General features: G+C 43.0%; 1 protein-coding gene across 11 annotated transcripts in view; it reads right to left on the bottom strand.

The window, feature by feature from the left end:
• The window catches only part of SAMD12 (sterile alpha motif domain containing 12), a 248,251-nt gene extending 228,228 nt beyond the window's left edge, over window positions 1-20,023 (bottom strand). For 2 of the 11 annotated variants that reach the window (XM_038392679.2, XM_038392683.2), the window contains exons 1-3: window positions 19,723-19,842; window positions 3,236-3,368; window positions 2,239-2,417 (exon numbers count right to left, since the gene is read on the bottom strand). In XM_038392679.2, coding sequence (XP_038248607.1) covers window positions 2,239-2,417; window positions 3,236-3,269 — 213 coding nt within the window. In that variant the 5' untranslated portion in view covers window positions 3,270-3,368; window positions 19,723-19,842. The other 9 variants (XM_038392672.2, XM_038392680.2, XM_038392685.2 and 6 more) reach the window with 9 other exon arrangements.
• Between the last annotated feature and the right edge of the window lie 1,434 nt (window positions 20,024-21,457).

The raw sequence follows: 21,457 nt of genomic DNA, 5'->3' as shown, positions 1-21,457 counted from the left end.
TAGAATCACCCAATACTGCGGAACCATGTTCACCAATAATAGCCAATCCACTTTATTAGTTTGATACTCAACAACTATCACAAGCTTAATCCAAAAGAAAAAATGTGAATATTTTCATCAGGCACAAACAAATGCTTCTTTAACAAGATTACTTTGATCAGCATAGCTGTGTGCATATGACTCTGATGGCTGACTTTGCAATACTAATGAAGCATTTTTCCCCTCCAGGTTTCCTGATGGACACCCCTGGAAATTAAGTTTTCAACTTATCAACAGAACAAATACAGAACAGACAGCAGCAGTGGAAGTTTCATCATATTGTGCTGCCAGTGCATCTCAATTTTGACTTAAGGAAAGCGCTTTTATGTACTAGCATAGCTTAGTTTCAGCATCCACTTCATATTTGGCCTCTTTGGGCGTGTCTGCAATAAAAGACCCATGGCACAGGTGTGACTGGCCTGGGTTAACTGACTTGGTCTTTCAGATCTCAGGCTGCAGGGCTAAAAATAGCAGTGTAGACATTTGGGCTCAAGCTCGAGCCAGAACTCTGAGACTCATCCTCCTCACAGGGTTTCAGAGCCCAGGCTCCAATCCAAGTCCAAAAACGTCGACACTGCAATTTTTAGCCCTGTAGCCAGAGCCCCATAAGCCAAAAGTCAATTGATCCAGGCTCTATGACTCAGTGCCACAACGTTTTTATTGCAGTGTAGACATCCCCTTTGTTGAGACTGCAAATAAAAGATTCAGGCTAATATGGAAACCTGTTTCAGTAAGGATTTAAGTGAAGCCAACAATTCACTTGACCTGGGCCACTGAACAGACTGCAAATTGCAACTGCTTTTGTTGCTGTCAGCCTGGGTTGGATTCAGTTAATTGACTTACTGAAGAAAGGATGATGTGAGTTTATTGCATCTGTTATAAGCAAGTATCTTAGATAAACACTACTATAGTGAATTCATAGTAAGCTTCTATTATTAGCAGCCAGGATATTGTGCAAAATATCAAACGTTAATTGATTCTAAAGTAAAATTCATAATGGTTGTGTATACATTATTAAATTTACTGTATCATCGACTGCAGGAATATACTTATTGTTCAAGTTATTCAAAATACTGTTGTTGACTTTTCATTTTTTACTCATTTTATCTGCTCTAGTAACCCCTGAAGTACCAGATTCAGTAAAAATAATCAATCTTCCACTCTGCAGAAGTTCCTCTCTACCCTTCTCTCTTCCCCCCTCCCCCACCGCTCTCCCCCCACTCTAGTTTTTCAGGGCTTACAAGGTTCAAAAGATTGGCAGGCCTTTTACAAAATCTGGCCCAAAATATTTTACATTCTTCTATTTTTCATTCCACTTAAAACATATCTGCCGTGACCATACATAGAGACGGTTATTGTTCCAATATCAAAAATGACTGGAGCATTGACCTATATTTGATGAGTATCTCTACTGCACGTGAATAAGAAACTAAAAATTCAGGTCAATTTATAAATCAGAACAGACAATTTATTTGTCTTTAAAATTCACACCTGAAGTATAGCTATTCACAGTGATGTCAGATGTGAAGAAGTTGACTGAGTACATTCTACTTCAAATCAGTTTATGCATCATACTAAACTCAAGGTACAGTATGTCTATACTAGAAACACTACAGCGCTATAGCTGCAGCTGTGCTGCTGTTGCACTTCAGGGTAGACACTTATTACAGTGATGAGAGGGGTTCTCCAATCCACCTCCCTGAGACAGGCAGCAGCTAGGTCAGTGGAAGGACTCTTGCATTGACCTAGCACGGCCTTCACCGGCGGTTAGGTTGGCTTAACTATGTGTCTCAGACGTGTGGATTTTTCACACCCCGAATTGATGTTGCTATGCCAATTGAACTTTTCAGTTTAGACTAGCCCTCAGTCTCCACAAACTCATGTTAAAGCACAAATCCATGCCGGTCCACTCAGTCACTATTCTATCCTGTTTTAAAATCAGTCTGCAAACTTACCTCTTTTGCAATGCCTGCAATAGAGCAATTCCACTATTTTTTATTCTTTTCATATAGACAGATATAAAACACAGTGGACGCACCAAGTTATGCATGTGCCTAGCGTAGCTATACTTTTCTATTGCTGCAACACTTTTCCCCCTCTGCTGTTGCTTTTACTCATTGTCCATGACTTTGTGTCTTCTGTGACATAGTCACACACTTCAGGGTTCTGTAAAATAAGCAGTGATCTGAATTTACCTACCTTAGATGTTTCTGGTTCCACCTGCTGTCTCTTGGGTGTCCCTTTCAACTCAAGCACCTTTTGAGTATTATCATTCTTACGCGAGGGCAACTCAACTCCTTCACCTTCAAGTGACAGGTTAATATCTTCTGTGTGGACAGGACGATCAATGCCATTGGGATTCAGATTGCAATGGATAGCTAGGGAAAAATTCAACACATATGGCTTAGGGAAAACACTGCACTGAAGGAATAAAAAATAGTCTAACATGGGAAATATTTATCATGGAGTACAGATAGTCACACAGGTATCTAGAGTTACTTCTGATCATGTCAAAGATATTGTAGCTTGATATTGAGACAGAATATGACAGGAGGAAACAGAAGGGAAACAACACTGCAGAATACTATTCTATTGAGGTTATTGTAGCATACCTACTGAGGTACCCGAGCATCTCTGTGGTCCAAGTGCCTTTCATATAGGTCTTATCAGCATGAACTAAATGCATCTCGTACATTTATTGCTGGGATGGAACGGAAAGTTTTTTGTATTTTTTAAAATGTAAAACCTTACATTACTTGTTCCATTAAGTTCTCTGCTTAATAAAGTACTTCAATTCCTAAATAGTATGGGACACACACATGGGGCATGCACAGCAAATCAGAAAGGCTACTCCAATGAATGAGAATAATGACTTATACAGCTAATTGTCTCCCCTTAAGCCCTCCAAACCACTGAAAATTAACATTTCCACCATATGAACAAATGAAAGGAACTTAACACCTCTATGAACACACACGCTATGCATACTAAAGACACAATCAGAAATAGGTAAACCCAGAGAAACGTGCAATGGAATTTAGAATTGTGTTGATATTTTAACTGGGTTTTTTTTGTTCTGTAATTGCACATTCCCATATTCGTGAATTGACAACCTTTTATACAAACAGATAGACGTTCAAATACACTGATCCTGAGGCTGCTTCCTGTTCATGTAAACAAGTACTCGGATTTTTACCTTTTACTTTGATTATTGTGCTGTTTTCAGACATTTATAATTAATGGTCCAGTCTCCCTCTCTTTGCAAAAGAGATTAGCGCAGGCAATTTTGTTCAGTATTTCTTCCTCGGGGGAATGAAACTGAAGAGCCACTAAAGAAAACAATATAGAATTAAAATGTTTTTGCTTTGCCTACACACTGGTGGTTCTGCTTCCTTCTCTCACTCTAACCCACTGGTCTCATTTCTACCTGCCATTAGATCAGCCTTGAAAAACTGTCATGGACAACCAAGCTAAAGCAGCATGAGCCCAGAGCCCGTGAGCAGGTACTCTCTTACTAGAAAGCCCTTTCATTAAATCCCAGACGCCCTTTTAAAATCTGTACACTGAGATTCCAAAGTCTTAGTCCAGCAGAAGACTTCAATTAGGAAACAAAGTTAAAGCACAAGTCTGGGAGCCAAGAGATCTGGGTGTTCCTCCTGGAACTTCCATAAACACCTCACATGACGTAGGACAAGCTACTTCATCCAAAAGTGTGCCGCAATTTCTTCCATCTGCCTGTTAGCTCTTGGGTGATTATGGAGTGATTGGAAGTCATGGAGGTTTGGTTAGGGGAAATTCATTAACAATGGCAGTGTAGGAGATTGAAGGCACTACAGAAGTGCCAAGGATCATTGTAAATGGCAACCTTGTTCTCTTACAGTAGAACAGAGTCTTTCCTTTATCCCTTTACAAAGGAAAGAAACCTGTTGTGGTGCTGCATAGAAACCATCAGGATTAAATGTTTTCTTGAAATGGAAAAAATAAGGAATTAAATGTAGCCGGGGTAACAAAAAGTAGGTGTGATACGCAAAGGTCCCATTAGGATTATTTCCCATTGTGCTAGGCATTGTAAAAAACGTATAGGAAAGCACAGTGTCTTCCCTGAAGAGCTTACATCCTAACCAAAGATAAGATGCAACAAAGCCGTGAAATTGACATGGCTGCCTGGCTCCCAGCTGTGAACTGGGGGGTCCAGCCGCCCGGGGCTTCTCACCCCGGCTCCCAGGCGGGAGCGGGATCCATTCTTGCCCCGGCTCCCAGCTAGGAGCAATGTCCGTCCACCCACCCAGCTCTCCAGGGGTGTGGGGGCAGCTGGGCTCTAGCTGCCTCACTTTCTTGTCAATTTCATGGCTCCTGCCCCGAAATTGGAAAGACAGCTAACAGCTGATGTAAGTACGGCAGTGTCTTCACAGACACTTCGTCACCCTAACTACACCAACATAAGCTCTATACCTCTCACATAGGTGAAGTTATTATGTCGCTATAATAGAGCGCTTACAATAGGCAGGAGGAAGGCTGTAGTGTAGACACTGATATAATTAGGTCGGCCTAACTGTGTAGTGTAGACCAGTGTAAAAAACAAACAAGAGAAAGGATGAAAATGCCAGTGTTTGGAGGAAGAGGAACAGGTGGTTACTGTGATTAAGCCACCTGAAAACATTGAGGATTTGGAGTCACCAAAAGATTATTTCGTTTTGCCTCAGTGCAGAGACTTGAAATCTGCCAGGGAATGAGAGAGTGGAGTGGTGTTACACTGGTGTCAGGGACAGACCTTTTGCTATTCCTGTTGAAAGACATCCAGATTATGAGCCTTGGGGGGGACAGAGGTATGAACCAGGGGACAGCAGCAGTTGAGGGACTAGATTGGAATAAGAATCCTGGGATGGGAGAGACTAGGATTAGCTGGCCAAGGAGAATAGAAGCTATGGGAGATGAAGACTGAGAGCCAGTAGGCCAAGGAGACTAGTACTGGCTAGTCAAGGAGACTGGGACAGAAGATGAGAGCTGAGGGTACAAGTCTAATATAAGGAGGCCAGGAGGAAAAGCAGACTGGGACTTGGCCAGGGAGCCCAGAGGGGAAGAGTAAGTGTGGCCAAGAAGAAGAGTAGCACTGCATGGATGGACTTAATGAGCGACCATTCAATATTTGGTTTAATCCTCATTGTTCAATGTGCAGCTTGAGGCCTTTATTCAAATCCTGCTCTCAATACAGAATTATTAAACTTTTTCATGGGCACTTTTATGGTGCACATCACAATAATATCTGAGTGCTTCACAAAATAAATTAATCTATCTTCACAACAACCCTGTGAGATGAGGGGATATTGTACCCCATTTTAGAGAAGGCACAGAGATATTAAGGTCAAAACTGTTCATTAATTTTGGGTGTGCAATTTAACACACCCAAGGCCTGTTTCCCTCTTAGCGCCCCCCCCCCCCGCCCGAGTATTGAGCATTACCTGCACTTTATATTTTCAAAGTACAACTCTCATTGACCTCATCACAGACGTGAGTGCTCACAGCTGAAGATTAGACTCTAGGAACACAAGTCAAACACTCAGAAAATGAGGAACCTACAGCATCTTGCTATGATAAGTGACTTGCCCTGCACCACAGGGGAACCCTGGCAGAGACAAGGATAGAATCCAGTTCTCCAGGGCAACATTCAACCACCTTAACCAGGAGTCCATCCTCTGTCTTCCTTCACCCCCTTGACTCACTCACCTCATAGCTTCCAACTTCTGCAACAAATGAGGCCAGGGTCCTAGGGACAAGAGACTTATTCACTACACAATCCTGATTCTTCCCTAGAGTAGGCCAGCCTATACACTCAATAAGTAGGAGTGGTAATATAAAAAAAAATAGTCTGTGATAATATAATTAAAGAGATTATCTCATAACGATAAGCACAATGGAGCCAAATTAAGATTGAATGGATAACTTTAAGGTTTCAAAGTCAAGCACTCAAAAGTTAGGAAATGCCAGAATTAATGTTCCGGATCTGGTCCAACTTTACCCCTTCTTGGATCTTGCCTTTATTGTTAACTTACATGACTACAATTGAAATAAACCTCAGCATAAGCACCACTCTTGATCTTAGCTATTCCTAAAACTTTTCCTTGCAGGACCCTTCTAGTTCTCTGCATGTCCGGGAGACACTGAAATTCTGATGTGCTCCAGAGTTGGAGGTAATAGGACTCACCTGATCTGCCTGCCTAGCATCTCTGTGCAGGGTCCTAGAACCTGCCAATCTTTCGGTCTCCTAAACTCGAGTGATGTGATCATAGGTTTCAGAAATGTATTAAATTTATGGCTAAATTCACTATTAGGTGATAAGACACTGGAAAAGGGTCTGATCTTTCCTGCATCAGGTGGTCTACCTACTTGAAACAAAGGAGTATGTGGAAAAACCTGCACTGTCTACCTCAGACCATAGAGAAAATATACTGAGTCAGGACTTTCCATCCTCAAGGCAGAGGCAGATTGTCCTGCTGGCTATGCCTATATGCTCCCCTCCTGCACACAGAGAAGGACAAATTATTGCAACGGCGCTGACACTAGTATATACATAGTCTCTCATGGCAAACCCTGGTCCAGGCAAGCAGGGGGCAGAGAATGGGTAGGAAATGATCATTCATAAGGAAGCACTAACCCTACAGAAAGCTGAGCACTTCACCTCTATAGATCTTGCATGGAGGTACTCTTATTCATCCTTGCTTAAATGCCCTGGCTGCTACAGAAGCTCAGTAGGACCAAGAGTCTTCTCATAGCCTTTGGCTGCCAACCCCCATCTGTGCTCTACCTTCCCAAGGGGAGAGACACAAAGCACACAGTGGAAGTTAATGCTGCCTCAGGTAACATTCTGACTCTCCTGTGGATTGCTCTATCCCTGCTCTTTCCCTTTCTTTCACACTGCCCAAAGACAATGCAGATTTTTAATTTATTTTCATTGGGGCGGGGGGCAGGGAGAAGACATCTTGTGAGGCCAGTTTGATTTGTCCCTCACTGTGCCATGTCTGGGGGGAATAAATGCGTCAATGTCATGATTCAGTGCAAGCATAAACATCACTTGAAAGGGTTAAAATTAAATTAAATTTAATTAAAAAAAAAATCACATTGCCCACTCTCAGCCATCATCCTTTCGAGGTAAACAACATTAGTACTGTTTCAGTTATGTTGCATAGTGGGATCCTTCAGGACACAAAAGTAAAAGAATTACTGCTAGCAAGGATATGATGGGCGGATTCAGATTCCAATGGCTTTTTACTGGAGAGAGAGGAGGCTTATTCCAAACAAACACAAGCGGTTTAAGAAAAGTCCATTGCAAAATTGTTGATATTATGAGGAAGGAAGGAAAAAGACATTTCAAGTTTGCCATCCTGTTTTTTTTTGTATTTGTTTGTTTTACCATTGATTTAAATGATTAAACAGTTGAGATAGACTAAACACAGAGTAAGCAAATGTTGTACTGAATTTGTTCCTTCAAAACACCATGAAAAGGGTCCCATGATGGGGGGGGGGGGGTCACTGCACTCATTTAGCTGAATTCATTTTACTTCGGGAGCACTGCTCTACTTCCCAGTGCTTTTATATTTATCCAACCCTACGCCCGCCCATCTCTCTCACACGTACAAAGAACTTTTGCTTGCACTTACTGTTTTTTTCTGACCCACTCTCAGTAAGTTTAGAATATATAAGTCAATTCCATCTACAGTATTTACTCAGACAAGTTTAGGGTTTTTTTTCCCCCTTTTAATTTTAGTGTCCATCTCTCTCAATATTTGTCTAGGATAGGAAAAGAGGTTAAGTCAGGTTGGTGGTAGCTAACTCAACCTTTTCCCTACAAACAGCACAGGGTAATAGCTTTCACTTTGGTTTAGCTGGTCAAGGTCAAGGCTAGGCTTCTCACAGGCGCCTATTACTCAAGGGGGAAAATAGTGTATAGCTAACACACGAAAAAGGGCTTTAGCATAACTGAGAATTTGTCTCCAAGAACTGCAAAGTTAACTAAGTAGAACTCAACAGGAAAGAAAATTATCAAGGTGTTTTATAGAACTCAACTCATGACATGGGTCTCTGCTTCTCCACCATTTGCCTCTCCCCTCAGCTTGCTGCGAAAGAGGTGGTCTCTCTATTCTATCCCACTCCTTCTCTATGTTTTTGAGTCTTCCCTTTCCAGTGAGTAACTCCTGCTCATGTCCCTGTTTCTCCTCAGAGCTGTTCCAGTAAGAGTGAGATTTAGCAGGTTCTTCTCAATTAAAAAGCTTGGTTTCTCCAGCAGCTGATGGCACCTATCAGGGAAAGCTGCCTTCTAACCATGGGCAAGTGAACTTTTCAAGCCCTGAACTCACATGATTGAGAAGGAAGAGGAGAACCACAGCAGCAGTACCGTCAGCCTTAAGCATTCAGGAATCATGAGTCGAGTCCCCCCAAAATATTAAAATCACGATTTTTAGTAATAAGGGAGTTCTTTTTATTTGCCTGTAAGGATTGTTCAGCCTTTTTCATGTATTCCTTCACAACCATATGACCAGAAACCATTTCTTTTCTTTTCTTTTCTTTTCGATTCATTGCTCAATTTGTATAAGACAGTTGTCCTGCAATCTGATCCATATGGGCAGGCTTCTGTGCTCACAGAAATCTCCACTAAGTCCAAAGGGGTTCCATGGGGTTGTAGGATCTTGACCACACAGCTTGCAAGGTCAGGGCCTAAATCTGAATTCAAATCTACATTCGCTTTCTACTACAATGCATTATGCATTCTTGCATAGTAGGCAAGAAATATTTCATAATTTTACTAATTGTAGTGGAAATACTGCCTGATGCTTAAAAAGGTAAATAGATCAGTTAAACAATATTAAAGCATATTTGGTGAGTGCTTTAGCAATAATAATTGCTCTACTCAGCAAAGCGATTGAGTAAAAATAGCACCTTCTTACTCATCTGTTCTGCACTGCGTGTATCGCAATCTAATCTGCTTGCTTTTGTTATTTAGATTTCAAAAATGAATACCAGGAAAGCCTGTCCTAACCTCTAAGCGTCCATCAGAAAACTTAAAATTCCCCATGAATTTAAAAAAAAAATTAAACTATTTAAATCCCTTGCAAGATCTTCCATGCTCATAAATTGGAGGCCGCCCCAAAAACGTAGCTGACGCATGCCAGGAAATAACCCCATATGACCTACATGCTGTCCCCTCCACAAAATGCCATAAAGGTTGGAAAGAAGAGGAGAGACAAGCTTCGCTGAGTGTCGAAAAGGTTAACAAACTAAAGCCACAGTGGGTGGAGAGCCAGAAAGGTTCCACAATCCTATTAGTCACCTGCAACCCACATGTACATCAACTGAAAATTCAGCAGGTATTCAACATTTTCCCAAGGCAATAAAGATCTTGCCAAAATCTTATCAACCTTTTAAAGCCTCATCTAGGCTCTTCTATCGATCTCTGCCTACCTGTCTCTTTGTTTATGGATGGCTCAAAACTCCTTATTAACTCTTTCCATGAAGCATTTGTAAGTTTCCAGGTGCTTGGTTTCAACCTATTTCTTCATAGCTAATATAAAGTGGCCAGACAGCATTCCCTCAAGGGATGTCTGCCTGACAAGAACTCTCAGTCAGTTTTAGCAGAACCTAGAATTCACTAAGACACTGGCAGACAGAGTTTCACTTTCCTTGCTCATTCTGACCCTAGAGACTGAAAACAGCAGTCTCATATCAACTGATTTAGATGGGTGTCCAGATAGATCAACCAAACTAGTGGGGAAGATACATGTGAAAAGCCACACGCAATAGTAGATTCCCACATTTTCAGAAGCCACTCTCTGAGAAATTCTGGATTTCCTCCAAGAATCTGGATTATTCTACAGATTGAATCTGACCTGAGTATTTGCCACATCCCTACCAATGCAACTAGATTTAAAGCGGGGTGGCCAACCTGTGGCTCTGGAGCCACATGCAGCTCTTCAGAAGTTGATTTGCGGCTCCTTGTATAGGAACCGACTCCGGGGCTGGAACTACAGGTGCCAACTTTCCAGTGTGCTGGGGGGGGAGGTTCTCATTGCTCAACACCAGGCTCTGCCACAGGCCCTACCCCCACTCCACCCCTTCCTGCCCCCTCCCCGAGCCTGCAGTGCCTTCGCTCCTCTTCTGCTCCAAGCCTCCTGCACACCACGAAACAGCTGATTGGGAGGCGTGGGAGGGAGGGGGAGGTGCTGATCAGCGGGGCTGCCGGTGGGTGGGAAAGCTGATGGGGGGCTGCTGACGTATTACTGTGGCTCTTTGGCAACGTATATTGGTAAATTCTGGCTCCTTCTCAGGCTCAGGTTGGCCACCTCGATTTAAAGGTTAGTGGACACAGATAAATCTCAACCTATAGAACTCGGTGGGATTAAGGTTTGATCTGAACTACTTTACCGAGCGGAAGACTAGTCAAGGTAACCAATGTGTGTACTTGTCAAGCGGTCACGCTTGGTCTACACCAATGAGGTAAGTTGATCTAAGTTACATAACTTAAGTCAACGTAACTTAGCTCAATTTACATACACTCTCCCGCCAACATACCTTCCTCCTCTGGGGGAGATGGAGTACTGATGTGGACGGAAGAGCGCTCTGCTATCAACTTACCACGTCTTCAACAGACCCACTAAATTGATGCTGCTGATTTGCTCGGCAGTGAAGACAAGCCCTCAGACTCGAATGAATCAGTCTGTTTCTAGTTTTTCAGTGGGCTGTTTGGCCTCTAATTGTTATAACTAGATGAATAAATCAGCTTCTGGAGCCTGAGCCACAATTGTTGTAGATCAGCACTGCTCCACAAACCTGGCCAATTTACACCAGCTCAGGATGTAGCCCACGGCATAGACAGATCAGCCTGAATCGAAATGCTGCCTGTACTGACGAGTAACAAGTATGATTGGAATACCAGTAATATGCAAAGGCAGCAGCATCAAACTTTGTCTAATCCCGTTTCCACAAATCTACAAATCCAGTGGCCAATAAAGTCAGTAGAATCCACACAGTTGGTCAACCAGGCTCCATATTAATCATCTTTTTTCTTGTATCTCAATGCAGATTATATGTAGGTTTATAATAACAGAAAGTTTCTAAGGCTAAAGTTTGGTATTACTTTATTAAATAACATCTGTGTCTAGACATTTGTTACTATTAATCACTGTAAACTAGCTCATCGATACAATAGCAACAAACAATTACACGAGTTCGTAGTGGAAAATATAGCAGCGCAGGTATTGCTGAAACTATTATTAATCATGATAAATTGGCAATTTCATTCTTTAGCAATCAAACCAACCCAATTATCTTTCCTCTTTCTAATACCACTGATGGCCATACAAAAGGTCTACTTTGCCATGGAAAAATTCCCTTACTTTCCTATAGAACAGAAACCTATATAATATAAACCTGCTCAGTTTGAAATCAGATATATGAAAGACAGAGGCCAAATTAACATTTTAGGCCCTCATCTTGCAGTCATTTATGCACAAGCTTAATTTTACTCATACAAGAATTTTACTAATGCAACATAGATACCTGGAAACTAGTTGGAGGCCACTAGTTCATTTTACATAGGTCACTAAGTAGTCACTTTCCTACCACACCTGAGATGAATTTAACTAATGATCTAGAATAAAAGATGATAATCCATTACCATTCCTTGTGCCATCCAGATTCCGTGCCCCCCTCCCGCAATATGCTGTATTTTACTACTATATTCTATAATCTTGTAACCTTAGAAATGCAAACTCCTTCTTGCGTAAAGAGAGAAGCATTTAATCATGAAAGTTATGACCACTAGCATGAAAGTCAAATTATTTTGAAGAGTTATTTGCCAATTCCATCTAGGATTCATAATTATATTTTAATATTTGTCAGTATTGGTAGCTCTCTAATGTCATGCTAATGACTGGGAGACTCATTGCAAATGTCTGAATCTTGTGAATTTGTAAACAAGGCTCTGATCCTGCCATGAGCTGTGCACAGGGGCAGGTCTACCTGCAGTTAGCTCATTGCACAATCAAGCAAGGTGAACATACATTAAAAAGGAGCAGGGGTTGTGCATCACAAAACATACTTTGCTAATTAATTTTAGCAACTGCAGTATAATTTGAACTATAGATCACATTCTGCAATGTGCCAGTAAATGTTTGGTAGTTTATTTTGTAAAAATAATTCACTTTTCGTTAGCAAGAAGCCTTATGACACCATTCTATTAAGTATTTGCTGAGAAGTGGGCAGATACTCCTGTTTTCTGGTGTGAATTATGAAATGTGTAGTTTAGCGAAGTGCAGATTAAAGAGGGTTCTACTGCATTTTGTTATCTCAGTTTACAAAATAAAAATCTTTCTAGCAAAGCCTGCTTTAAGAGATTAGCAATTCACATTCCACCACAAATTATATTTCTAAGGATGCCTAATAAGGCCACCATTCAATTCTGTAAACAGCAATTGTAACATCAGAAATATTTTCTGAAGATAAGAAAGACTATCTAGCGCACAAAGCCTGACAGACATTGGGAAAAGTCTTTTTTATTACAGTTATAAATGTCACAGTAAGGAATTCAATACACCGGACATAAATTTGCATTTTCCTTATGTGGCTTATAAAAGTATATATCCAGTAAGTGTAAAGAATACATTGGACTTTGATTCAGCTGTGAATCCATGCTTTATCCCCATTTAAATTTGCTATGAACACAAAGGAAGATGGAAAATATTTATAATATAATATTTATATAATTTATAATTATAAATTTATAATTATAATTATAATTTATAAAATCTCATTAGCCTATTTAACTTATTTTGTAATCTCGTAATTTACTTTGTTTTTCGGCTCTGCTTTTCTTCATTTTATTACAACATGCTTCTTCCTACCAGACCTCTCACTCTTTGAGCCCATCCGTTCCCTATGGAGACTGAAAATTCCTTTTTTCCTTCCTACAATATAAATTCCTCACCTCCTACTGCTTACTCATACCACTGAATTCTACTGTCTCAGATACCCAGCCCACTCTTGTAGAAATACGCTGCTCATTGAAAGTGTATCATTACTTTCCTAGAGAAAAATACAGAAGAAAGCTGTCATTTACACAAACTTCAAAAAAATGAAGAAAGAGGAATTGTAAAGAGCACTAATTAGTAAAAGGGTCTATTTCTTGCTTTTGCAGTAACTTGACTATTAATACACACAGAGTAATTGTATGGCCTCTATCTTCCCTCCCAGCATTCACACACATACAAATTAGTAGCAGAACCTCATGGGATCAAAAAGGCAGTTACTAAACTGCAGGGCCAGCGAGGATACCAAGCTGGCAGAAGCCAAAACTCTATAAACAAACATTCAGAAGGCCCAGGATCCACCCAAAATACTGTTCCCAGCCCCTGTTCTTGACCAGATGCATGATGGGCATCTCCTCGTGCATACGTTTTGGATCTCATGGGCAGGACTAACACAGCTTGCTACTGCCCATGTTAAATCCCAGCGCCTACTAACTCCTCTATCTGACTCCTTCTAGGGGAGTCACAGAGCATGTAGGGTTAATGCTGTTTAGAGCAGCATTAATTAATCCTTCTATGCTACGTCAGTATTAGTTCATGCTGCATGGAGAATACGCTGCTTATTGAAGTTACTCTTCCACTCCCACCCCTACTTTCTGGCCTCACCGTAGCTGCGCTCCAGGGTTTACTGCACTAAGTTTCAGTGCTATCTACAATATCCTTTCACCTCTGGTAGTTCAGATCTAGTGGAATGAGCACAGGAACTGGTGAGAACTGATCTTGGCTCCAGATATGCTCTGGAGTCTTGGACAAATCACAGCTTTTCTCTCTCTCAGTATCCCCATTTGTAAAATGGGGAGCAAAAAAATTTGGAGCATCCCCTTGCCCCGCCTGCTGCCACCGCATGCCTCCCCCAGAGCATCCCTGCCTGCCCTGGGCAGCGGGCGGCTGCCCTGCCACTCCAGGTTGCGCTCCCTTGCTGGCCGCGGCCAGCTACAACAACAGTCCCTCCACCCCCTCTGGCACCCACCGGGAGACAACTCCGAGGGGGCTTTCTGGGGTCTGGACCTGAGCAGCTGGGGCTTGGGTGAGTGTCGGACTCGTGACACCCTGTTCCCCCTGCCCCCCCCCCCAGTCACCGGCCCGCAGTCACCACTCCTGCTCCACGCTTGGCAAGGGGCAGCCCCATCCCCCACCCCGTGAGGCTACTGTGAGGGGAAGCAGCAGGGGAGGAGGTGCACACGTAACGGCAGCCCCCCCCATCACTCACCACAGGGGAGGCGAGGCAGCTTCCTGGACCTGAGCAGCTGAGGCTTGGGTGAATGTCGTGACACCCTCCCTCACTCCGCCCAGGACCGCAGTCACCGCTCCTGCCACACGCTGGGCAAGGGGCAGCTCCATCCCCCATCAAACAACGACGAAGAGGGTTTGCTGCCTCCTGAAGAGCATCGCAAAAGAAGGGGCTACATTTTGTTTTAATTTGAGAAACTATTTGCTTTTGAGGGTTATTGACCCAAGAGAGCTTGGTTGTTTCCATATTCAAAAGAGTATTAATAAAGTTGATATTCTTAGTTAAATAATTTTTTCTTACGATAGTGATATTGTGTAATATAGGGAAACTGTTAAATGCTTACTGTTTCCAGTCCATTTTTACATTATTTTTAAAAATATATATCGGCTTAGATGGCAGGTGGAGGGGGCGGGAGGGGGGAAGATGGCGGGACTTGGACCCATTCTGGGCACCACCAAAAACTACACAAACTGGCCGCCCCCGGCCAGAAATATAACCCCAGTGTTCTAACTCACAGTCTAAGGTCCTATCCACTAGACTATGCCACCTATATTTCCTCAATAACTCTCTAAGGCCTTATATACACTAGCATTTTTCTCAGTTTCCCACCATAGCTATTGTCTGTGGCACACAATGGTGGGAATCTTGAAGGATTCATATACAAGTTAATAGGACGGGTGAAAGAATGGAGCCCTATGGAAAACTGCATAAGTGTGCCTGGGGCAGAAAAGCAACTGCCCAATACTCTGACATCTCTCAGAGGAAAGGAGTAAGACTTAAGAAAAAATTCCATTTACCATTTACATGAGACCTAGGGTCTGATTGTCTATCATGGCCAAGGTGTACTCAGTGAGTGCAGAAGCAGGAAAGGAAAGTGGTTTGGCCCCTGGATAAGTTAGAATAGCCTCAGGACTGCTCTAACTTACACTTGAACCACCTATGCCCCCTAGGGGCTGTGGGCTGATCACAACTAGAATGTAGCAGTGTTCCAACCCAAGCCCTGCTCACAGAACACCCCAAAACGCCTTCTACCTTGGGTTTACAAGGGTGAGCCTACCAGGTCTATGCAAGTCCTTTTAGTGACAGTATTCCCCAGGATGCAGATCCACTGCCTTTAAAGTTATCTTATGCTGCCACAGCATTTTAGGAGGACCATAGGGCAACAAAGAACTGGGCTCCTACTGTTAGTCAACGGCCAGGAGTTCAGCAGCCAATGCATTACTCATACTGTACCCAGGCCTAAAACCAAACTGACAGAAGTCAGACTGTAGCATGTGTCAAAACTACCATACAATATAATTAGCAGCATTTTTGCTCAGGAATAGGTAGGGTAGGGTACTGCAGGTCAGAGCCACAGGGGTTGCTCGTGTTATCTAGCCAGTTCCGTCAGTCACTCATTTTCATGAGCAATAAATATGTACTAGAGTCCCCCTCCCCCTGCCTTCCCCACTGCACAAGAGCTAAAAGTAAAATATTTTTTGAACCATTGTAACAAAGATCCAAAGGCTTTTTCTATGAGCTCTGACCTACTTCTTACTGAGGGGAAGCAAACACTGAAAGGAGCATTATCAAAACTGTTAGATCTAAAAATAGATCTACCTTGGCAGAGCTCCCATCTACATGGGATCACTTTAAGGCCTGCAAATGGATTTTCCCCATCCCAAGCAATTCTCCGGTGAAGCAGGAAATACAGACACCATGCAACTCGCTAATCCAGCCATTCCACATATTACCTCTTGGGATAACTATACTGATCTAAAACTAAGCCCTATGTTGTGCCAGTTATCTCCCTCCCCCTACCCATTCAGGTGTTTATTTTCTAACACAAAAAGGATATAGAGCTACACCAAATCTCACCTTTTGTGATTGCAATGCCATTCCCGCCCAACTACCCCAACACGGAGGAAAAGGTCCCAGGTTTTTAAATCCAGTGCTGAGTATCTGCTGTACCAGCTAAATTCCTGGACACTTGACTGAGCAAAGCCCTGCTAAGAGAGCTGTGCAGGTGGACCCCTGGCCTTAAGGTATGAAAGAAAAAAAAAATGGCTTCCCTCCAGTAGTGGATACTAGACAAACCAGGCAGGAGGTCTGCGGCTGACTAATTTCCTATTTCTTTCCGGGGTAGGGATGGACAGGCTAAGAGTGGAGCAGTGAGGGATGAGTAATCTCTTGGGTTCCTGCAGGAAGTAGGAATGCCACATGGCTCCAAAACCTCCTTCCAGCTACAGAGCACCTGCCCTGTTGTTACAAGGGACATTGCTTATTTGGTGCCTATGACACATACCCTATATGCAGAGACCAAGAAACATTTGCTTAGACAATAAGTATGATTTCAAGCACTGATCAAACAAAGAATCGTATGCCTTGGTGTAAAAGTATGATTTTATCCCATGAAGAAAACATAAGCCTTGTCGTCCGTTCATCATTCCCTCCCTCCCTCGAGAGAGAGGGATACTTTGAAAAACAGATCCCACATACTAGCCAGGAAGGATGGCTAACAGCAATCCTTCCTCTCTCTCTCACACACAGTCACAGAGAGAGTGGGAGAGCGTCTCACAGGAGAAGGGAGCACAAACAGAGGGAAAGACAAAAGGAGGACACGTACAGAAGAGCAGGGACAGAACTGGAGAGAGATACGGAGAGAAGGAAATAGGACAATTTCAGGAGCTGGATAAATCAACAGAGCCTACATGGGAGGAGAAAAACATAGGGATGCCCAATGGGAAAAGCTCTTTACTCCTGCCAGGCAGAAATAAAGAGAAGAGAAGCCCCAGATCCCCTCAGGAACAAGAGAAACACTCTATGCCATTTCTCTCTCCCCTCCCAGAAAGAAAGAGAGAGGGACATGACCCCAGAAGACACTGGAGGAAAGGAAACAAGAGTATCATCCTCCCCTAAGAATAGGGGAGGGCTTCTGCATTCTGATGGGGCTTCCGTCCACTCCACTCTCACCTCAGTTACCCTGCAAATGCAAATAGCTCCCAGTGAGATAGAACCTGTTGAGGAAGAGACGCTTGGTGGGTAAGATATCCAGGTTCAATTTCCACTTCTTTCACGAACTACCCATGTGACTGGGGGAAGACCTCTTAACCTTTGTGCTTCAGTTTCCCCATATATAAAACGAAAATAATATTCCCCTACCTCACAGGGGTTTAGCAACGCTTTAACTCATTAATATTTGTAAAGCTTTTTGAGCTCCTCAGATGAAGGCACTGCAGAAATGACAAGAATTATTAAAGACATGAATGGAATTAGGAGACGGAATAAGAACAGTCTAATCAAGTGAATAAAGAAGGTTTATAGAATGCCCATAATGGGGTTTCTGCTCGTTTGTGAACTGGCACACTCCCAAATAGCAGTCTGTTTCATCTTTTTACCCACTAAGCACACACACCCAGTTTGCACAGCTAACCCTTTTTGCCACAGAAGCAGCAGTAATTAAATCAAGACTCTTCATTTATCATGGTTTACAAATAAAAAATAATGGAGTTGCATCTGCTTAGATAAACAATTAATTTGGCCTATAATGAGTTTTAAGGACAAATTCTCAAAATGACTAATTTTGGGAGGCCAGCTTTAGATACATATAACCATGTTTTCAGAAATAGCCAATAGCACTGGGTGCCTGCTTAGAGAAAACCAGGGCCTGATTTTCAGAGGTGCCGAGCCACCATAGCTTCAAGCAGTAGCTGAAAATTAGGACCTGGATCCACATTTTTCAAAGCTGATTTTGGGTGTCCAGTTTAAGACAGCTTGGGCTTGATTTTCAGTGATGTAGAGCACCAGCAGCTTCCTTTGACTAGCAGTGGAGTGGCTGATATTTAGCACCTTTGGAAAAAAAAAAAAATCAAGCTCAGCATTGTCTTGGGAACCCAATAAATGAGACATCCACAATTAAAGGATGCTTTTCAAAACATGGGGCTTCATGACTGACCCAAAGCCACAGAGAAAGGCAGTGGCCAGGATGAGATTAGACTTTAGGAATTCCCGATACCTAGACCCATGCTTTGTCTACTAGAATATGCCATGTCTCAAACCAGCATGAATTTCTGAGAGGAACAGTGCAGAAAAAAATGAGTTTATTTTTCCTAGTGTACCTAACCACAAATTCTCTCTCACCTAAATCTCCTTGAAGTACTCAGTGGAAGTAAAACAAAAGTGCTGCCACATACACTTAGTCAGTTTTTCAGAAGAGTCTGGTTTCTATTTAACCACCTAAATAAAGTGGCCAGATTTTCAGAAGTGCTCAAGTACGCAGCAGCTGCCACTTCATTTAGGTGTTTCTATGGGAGCTGGGCTTTTTATTTTTATTTTTTTTTAAAAACGTGGCCTATGGTGTTTGAATTTTTTTCTTCTCCACTTGCCTGAGTGGGATACAACAGCATACTCTGGCACTCATATCTTAGAAACTCACACGAATACAACCCAGATTTACATTCACTTTCTATATTGTGATTGAAAAGCATAATACAGTGTCACCATATTACACTTCTGAAATTTAGAAGCTATTTAAGGTAACAGGAGATAATTATAGCATAGGCTTTTGCATTTAAAAAATATGGGCGGGCAAGATAGGAATGGTGATATGGAATACTCAATTCATGCTAAAATACAAACCCAGATATTTTGTGCAATATGAATGTGCTGCTCAACTGCCTTTCCTGTATGTAACATCAGAACCTTGGGAACCAGTTCTGAAGTTGTTTAACTGAAAAAAAAAAATACCAGCTGCAATAGAGAGAGCCCAGGTAGCCTCAAGGAAGCCCAGGTAATAACGGCCAAAGAGGAATAGGCAGCCCCCTACTAATCTGGAAACAAAACAAACCCACACACAATTCAGAGCCATTCTTTGTTCCCATGGCCACCTGATTATACACTCAAAGTCAGCCATAATGTAATTAAAACACAAACAACTACTTATGTCAGAAATCAAAACACTGACACTTCTTGGGGCGAACTTCAGGGGCTAGGATTCCCATCCCTGGCCTAGCCAAGCACTAATAGAAGAGGAGGGCATGAATCAGATAGATAATCGACCAGCTCCTCTAGAATAAAGGGGGTGGGGGCTGATAGCAAAGAGACGCGGTGGATCTCTGGGGGAGGGACCCCCTCCAGCCCAGCCAGGCTAAGGAGGGCAGGTTGAGCTGGCATAGCGAGGTCGTGGGCTGCACGAGAGAGGAGAGTGGGCGCTTCTCAGGCACCTGGATCTGCTGCACCCAGCGGGTGCATTCGCCAGCCCGAGGCACGTAGCCCAAGCCCCGCTTAGCCTGGGCCAGCCCCTCGGCTGCTCAGGTGAGTGCCCAGGGGGAGGGGTCCCCCGCAGAAGCAGCGGGCGCTGCAGCGTGCACAAGGACAAGGCAGGGGAAGGGGAGCCCTTACCTTCCACAGCCATCCTCTCAGCGCTCGCCTAATGCATGCATAATTCGCCTGCCCAAGGCACTTCTCCTAGCCCCCCTTCTTCTCTCCCCCCCCCCAATGTTTTCTCTCTGCTCATCTGCAACCAAGACGATCAACCTGCAGCTCTCACGCTAACAAGGGGTAGCCCGCGCCCGAGGCAGCCTGGGAAATGTAGTCCCCCCCCACCTGTGCCCAGGCGGGGGTCCATACAGCTCCCGGTGGAAGAGCCTCCCCTCAGGGTGGCACATAGTGCCCGGCCCAGAGATCAATATCGCAGGGAGGTGGGAAAGCGCGCTGCAGGTTTTGCTTAGATCAGAGCGTACACGGGGGAGGGGAGAGAACTACAAATCCCGAAATGCAGCACTTCGGGCTTGCTGGAGAGCTGGAGTGGGGCTGTTTGATTGAGAACTTCCTTGTCAAATTAGGAAGGAGACAGGTACGGGCAGAAGGTGGCGGAGGAAGACTTGGATTTGAGAAAAATGCCTTGGCTTGATTTGGGGGAGCCACAGCAGATTGTGTCCAGAGATCTTGCAAAGCAAAGAGCATCTGTTCCCTAGGCAGTTGCTTTACAGCTGTCAAAATGCAAAATGGTTGCATTAAATCTGACTTCACTACTCATTTTAGCAATTGCATGCTAATTGACAAGATAAAGTGTGAATTTTTATACGTTCTGATCTGGACTGCCTTCCTAGGCTCCGTCTATCCCAAGTCCATCACCATAGTATCTAAGCTCCTTTAGGGATGGGGCCTCTTTTCATATAACGTTGAGAACACGGACAATGTTAAATAAGTAATAATGCTTTCATGCAATCTAGAAATTTTTTCCTTTACAGTGCTGTCATAGAATCATAGAATCATAGAATATCAGGGTTGGAAGGGACCCCAGAAGGTCATCTAGTCCAACCCCCTGCTCAAAGCAGGACCAAGTCCCAGTTAAATCATCCCAGCCAGGGCTTTGTCAAGCCTGACCTTAAAAACCTCTAAGGAAGGAGATTCTACCACCTCCCTAGGTAACGCATTCCAGTGTTTCACCACCCTCTTAGTGAAAAAGTTTTTCCTAATATCCAATCTAAACCTCCCCCATTGCAACTTGAGACCATTACTCCTCGTTCTGTCATCTGCTACCATTGAGAACAGTCTAGAGCCATCCTCTTTGAAACCCCCTTTCAGGTAGTTGAAAGCAGCTATCAAATCCCCCCTCATTCTTCTCTTCTGCAGACTAAACAATCCCAGCTCCCTCAGCCTCTCCTCATAAGTCATGTGCTCTAGACCCCTAATCATTTTCGTTGCCCTTCGTTGTACTCTTTCCAATTTATCCACATCCTTCCTGTAGTGTGGGGCCCAAAACTGGACACAGTACTCCAGATGAGGCCTCACCAGTGTCGAATAGAGGGGAACGATCTATTGTCATACTGTCATATACCAATGCAATAGATGCTAGCATGGAAAAAATAAAAATGAACATCCTCTAATCTGCTCTATTTTGTAAAATCTGTGGGGCAAGGCTGTCTTTATACAGCACCAAAACAGTGTTGTTGCTTAATATAAATCTGGACTTAATTTTTAAAATCAAATACAGTTTTCCCCACAGGTTTGTTACTATATACATTAATAAATGTACCTATTCCCAGGTGCCCTCTACAGGCTCACGCACTTCTTTTTATTGTTTATTTCAAAATGTTTCAGACAATTTCAAATGAAGGGTGGGACTTTTAAA

Source organism: Dermochelys coriacea, chromosome 2 (assembly GCF_009764565.3).
Source record: "Dermochelys coriacea isolate rDerCor1 chromosome 2, rDerCor1.pri.v4, whole genome shotgun sequence".
Taxonomy (NCBI): domain Eukaryota; kingdom Metazoa; phylum Chordata; order Testudines; family Dermochelyidae; genus Dermochelys; species Dermochelys coriacea.
The sequence above is the reverse complement of the archived record's forward strand: the minus strand, read 5'-3'. Positions and strand labels throughout refer to the sequence as shown.